This window comes from Gasterosteus aculeatus, chromosome 5, assembly GCF_964276395.1.
Source record: "Gasterosteus aculeatus chromosome 5, fGasAcu3.hap1.1, whole genome shotgun sequence".
NCBI classification, from domain to species: Eukaryota; Metazoa; Chordata; class Actinopteri; order Perciformes; family Gasterosteidae; genus Gasterosteus; species Gasterosteus aculeatus.
Window position 1 is genome coordinate 16581738 of NC_135692.1, and position 3988 is coordinate 16585725.

Consider the following 3988-nt stretch of genomic DNA (forward strand, 5'->3'; position numbering starts at 1 on the left):
CAACAAAACATCATTATGTAATACGACTGATGATGAATAATCTAATTACGGACAACTATGTCTACATGTTGTATTCATTAAATGTGAGACAATTGTTTTAATAATCTCCCAATTTAAAAGCTGTCAAATAAATGACTCTGATTTGGATGCTGCCAGAACATGACGTCACTCCCGTTTGACCAATCCTCTGCTTCGGCATCCCTTTTCCCCGCCCTGTCTGACTCCGCCTCCTTCACCTGCGGTGCATATCAGAGCCAAACCGGCTCACCTGCCTGCTGAGCAGAGTCCAGCGCCTGAAGGTCCCCGAAGCTGCTCCTCATCCTCATCCTCATCCTCACGCCAGTGGACGATGTCCGGGGAAAGACGCTTCGTGTTCAGTGCCCGAGTGATCGGAGCCGTCCACAGGGACTCACCCAAGCTGAGGGTGAGGAAGACCTCGTATGACCTGTTAGATGTGTATGTGTTGATGTTTGTGTGAAGGGTTCAAGTCAAACGTCATTTCTCTCTCTCCACAGGTGTTCATGATATCGGTGTTGTGGTCCGACAAGGCTGAAGTTATTGTCTACAGGTCCTTCAGCGATTTCAAGAAACTTCACGTGAGACCAACACTTCTCCCACCTGGAAGCTCGGGGTCATTGACTATTGAGTTGTACAAATAATTCATTAAAATGTGTTTGTTTCACCCAAACAGAAGCAGCTGAAAAAGAGATTTCAACCCGTGAACACTTTAAAGAAAAACGAAAGAGTGATCCCCAAATTTAGAGGTAAGATTATTTTCACTTTGTGTCCAGACATTTATTTAAATGGTTTACTATCTGCTCATTAATTAGAGCAAGGGTCCGATATCTGGTTTGATATTAATATTATTTGATATTTTCTGCTCTGCATTAGTTTTGTGTCTTTGTTGCATTTGATAACATCTATTTCTAAGGAGAACGCTCAAAATGTTGTCCTCACATCCATGCTGGTCCTGATCCTGGAGCGTTCCTCTCTGCAGGCCAGGCCAGGAGGAACAGCCTCCAGCAGAAAGCATCACAGCGATGCGTCCAGCGCATGAAGTTCCTGGAGACCTACTGCCACAAGCTGCTGAAGTGCGACCACGCGGTGACTCAGAGCTCCGAGGCGACTCACTTCTTCTTGCCCAACGACCACGACCTGCAGGCCGACTTCACCAAGAACAGGTAGAGGGTCACGTCGGCGTGGAGCTCCGGTCCTGTGGCGGTTCCGTAGTAGTTGTGCGTTCCTAAAGGCCCGACTTCTCTCTCCCACAGCATCGTGATGCTGCTGTCTGACGATGTGCCCGATGGCGCCGCTGTGAGGCGTCAGCACGCCGCCAGCGTCACTCACCCGTTTGTCAGCCAGACTCACCGCTGCGTGGCTGCTTACGAGACAAAGGACACCAACAACCGGCCCTTTAAGGTGGCTGTGGACCAGGAGCTGGAGGTGCTGATCAAAGACCCGGCAGGTCGGTGCTAAACTTTCCCTCCGTCGCCTCCTGGAAAGCAGCAAAAAGCTCCAGATTACGCCGGCAACCGTTTCCATCCTGCTCAGAGCGCGTTTCACCTGCAGGCTGGTGGCTGGTGGAGGACGAGGACAAACACCTGGCCTGGTTTCCTGCTCCCTACCTGGAGTTGTGGGACCAAGAGGGCGGCGGCGATGATGATGATGGTGATGATGGTGACGATGATGTATTCCCACTCGCAGGTGTGTGATCCTAATTACAATGAGCAAGTACACAAAGTGACTTCATCGAACCAGCTTGATTACACAACTGTGACATTGGTGTGACCTCAGCGGCTTTACTGTGGAACTCGAGGCGCGTCGATGAAGCCGCTTCATGAAACTATGCAGCTAGTTGTCACAGACGGCAACACGTTGATGTGTGCTGACATGCACTGAGCTCGTGGTCTTGTTGGTGACCTGTAGGTGCCCTGTACTGTGCCGTGAGGAGTTACTCCACCAAGGAGGAGGACGAGGTGTCCGTGCCCATTGGCTCCGTGGTGGAAGTGCTGAGGAAGACCGATGACGGCTGGTGGTTCATCAGGTATCTCCATCTTCTTCACATGCAGAGAGGGAAAGTTAGACAGCTGGTTTTATTAGATTTTAAGTTGAAATACAGATTAACAGCAGTATGAGTATTTCTCATTGCCATGCTTGGCAATTGCTGAACAAAATTTGAATAAATCTCCATTTTTTTTTTTCTTCGCTGTGCTCTCTACAGCTTCAATGGGAAGGCAGGTTACATCCCTTCCATGCACCTGCAACCCTACAACAACCCGCGGGCCGGCCTGTACAGCCTGCAGAGAAAGCTGCACGGTTCCACTCTGAACCTGGCGACCAGCAGGGATCTTCGGCCTCCTCGTCCAGCAGGCGTCCACCCGCGGCCGTATTCTGCCGGCCAGCCGGGGAGAGGGCCCAGCGAGCCAGGTCCCCTCAGAAAGGCCCGATCCCTGGACATCCTGTCCGAGGCCCAGTCGCAATCCATAACAGTGAGAGACGACTCCACCTCAGACGGCCGTGCACGCTGCATGAGCAGCACCGTCACCGACACCAGCTTCTCAAACAGCCCATCGTCCTCACGTTCAAGAGACAAGGACCCGCGTGAGAGTCCCACCGGCGGCCCTGCAGCCTCCCTGCAGCCCGGTGACGGGGGGAGCAGCGGCCCCATTAGCGTCCTCTCGGGCCGCCGTGGCTCCAGCACCAGCTCCAGCTCCGACAGGTCCAGCACCAGCTCCGACAGGTCCAGCACCAGCTCCGACAGGTCCAGCACCAGCTCCTACACCTCCGGGTCTGCGAGCTCCAGCGGAGGTGAGACGCCCTCAGCGGCTCCCAGGGTTCCCCCCAGACCCAAGACCGAGGAGATCCTGACCCGGTGCAGCACCATGACCCGCAGGGCCGCCATGGCCTCCAGAAGCCGGCTTCAGATCCAGCCGGAGTCCATCTACAGCCGCTAGCGAATCGCTCGCCTTCTTTTTACGAGCTCTTAAGGGAACACCTGTTTAACCTGTTGCCAGGTGTGTTTGATGCAGCATTGTTGTATCTTAATTAGTTTTGTTGCACCAGAGACAAAATGAACACATGTGAAACTGTATCATCACGTAGCGTCAGAAGGAGCAGGAAACAACATGAACTAGTCGTGTAAAAGAAATGTGTGGATTGTTGGCGTTAATGAGGAAGTAGACGTTTTTATACCAACTGTTTTATGTATCTTTCTTTATCACTCATCACAATTTTTTTTTATACTGCGTTGGTGTTCGAATGTAATTAATCACTGAGTTCTTGTTCACTTTTGTTATCATTCACAGGAGTTATTCTAACCATAATTTGATTATGACCTTCACTTTTCATTTCAATTGTATAGTTATTTACACTCATGTGCAGTGGGTGCTACATCATAACCTGGTCACAAGTTCAAATAAACATGTCAATAAAATCGAATGTGCTCTTCAGTAACTCCTTCTTGCGTCCTTGTCTAATGAATATTGAGACGTGTGGACGTTTCAGCTTTGCACATCGACCTGCTGCACTTACGTGTCTTATGGACAGGAACCAATAAGTGTCCTTTAAGAGGACAGGAACCAATAAGTGGTGTGTCTTCAGTTTGCGGCGGAAGATGTGAAGGCTCTCTGCGGTCCTGGTGTCTTCAGAGAGCTCGTTCCACCATTTCGGCGCAAGGACAGCGAAGAGTCGAGACCTAGTCGAGTGTTTTGCTCTCAGTGAGGGAGGGACGAGTAGTTTTGCAGATGCGGAGAGTGCGGGTTGGGATGTCGGGTTTGACCATGTCCTGGATGTAAGCTGGACCCGATCCATTCACAGCATGGTACGTGAGCACCAGTGTTTTGAACTGGATGAGCCACCGGTACCAGTGAAGAGAGCGGAGGAGTGGAGGAGTGTGGGAGAATTTAGGTTAAAGACCAGTGGAGCTGCTGCATTCTGAATGAGCTGCAGAGGTCGAATGGCGGTGGCAGGGAGACCAGCCAGGAGCGAG

General features: G+C 51.3%; 1 protein-coding gene across 2 annotated transcripts; it reads left to right on the forward strand.

Moving 5' to 3' along the window:
• Positions 1–253: 253 nt before the first annotated feature.
• LOC120818852 (NADPH oxidase organizer 1) lies at positions 254–3453 on the forward strand. Of its 2 annotated transcripts, none has more exons than XM_040175708.2 (8): positions 254–424; positions 516–596; positions 692–764; positions 998–1181; positions 1272–1465; positions 1570–1704; positions 1927–2044; positions 2222–3453. In XM_040175708.2, exons 1-8 carry the CDS (start codon positions 350–352, stop codon positions 2952–2954), a joined length of 1593 nt encoding a protein of 530 aa, XP_040031642.2. In that variant the 5' UTR covers positions 254–349; the 3' UTR covers positions 2955–3453. The 2 variants fall into 2 exon arrangements, with proteins under 2 accessions (XP_040031642.2, XP_077958723.1); XM_078102597.1 differs by having other exon boundaries at positions 264–424; positions 932–1181.
• The last annotated feature ends 535 nt before the right edge of the window (positions 3454–3988 follow it).

Coding starts and splice junctions, on each gene's coding strand:
- LOC120818852 (XM_078102597.1), top strand. CDS start 350: ATGTCCGGGGAAAGACGCTTCGTGTTCAGTGCCCGAGTGATCGGAGCC. Junction 597..691: donor GCGATTTCAAGAAACTTCAC/GTGAGACCAACA, acceptor TCACCCAAACAG/AAGCAGCTGAAAAAGAGATT. Junction 765..931: donor AGTGATCCCCAAATTTAGAG/GTAAGATTATTT, acceptor TCTATTTCTAAG/GAGAACGCTCAAAATGTTGT.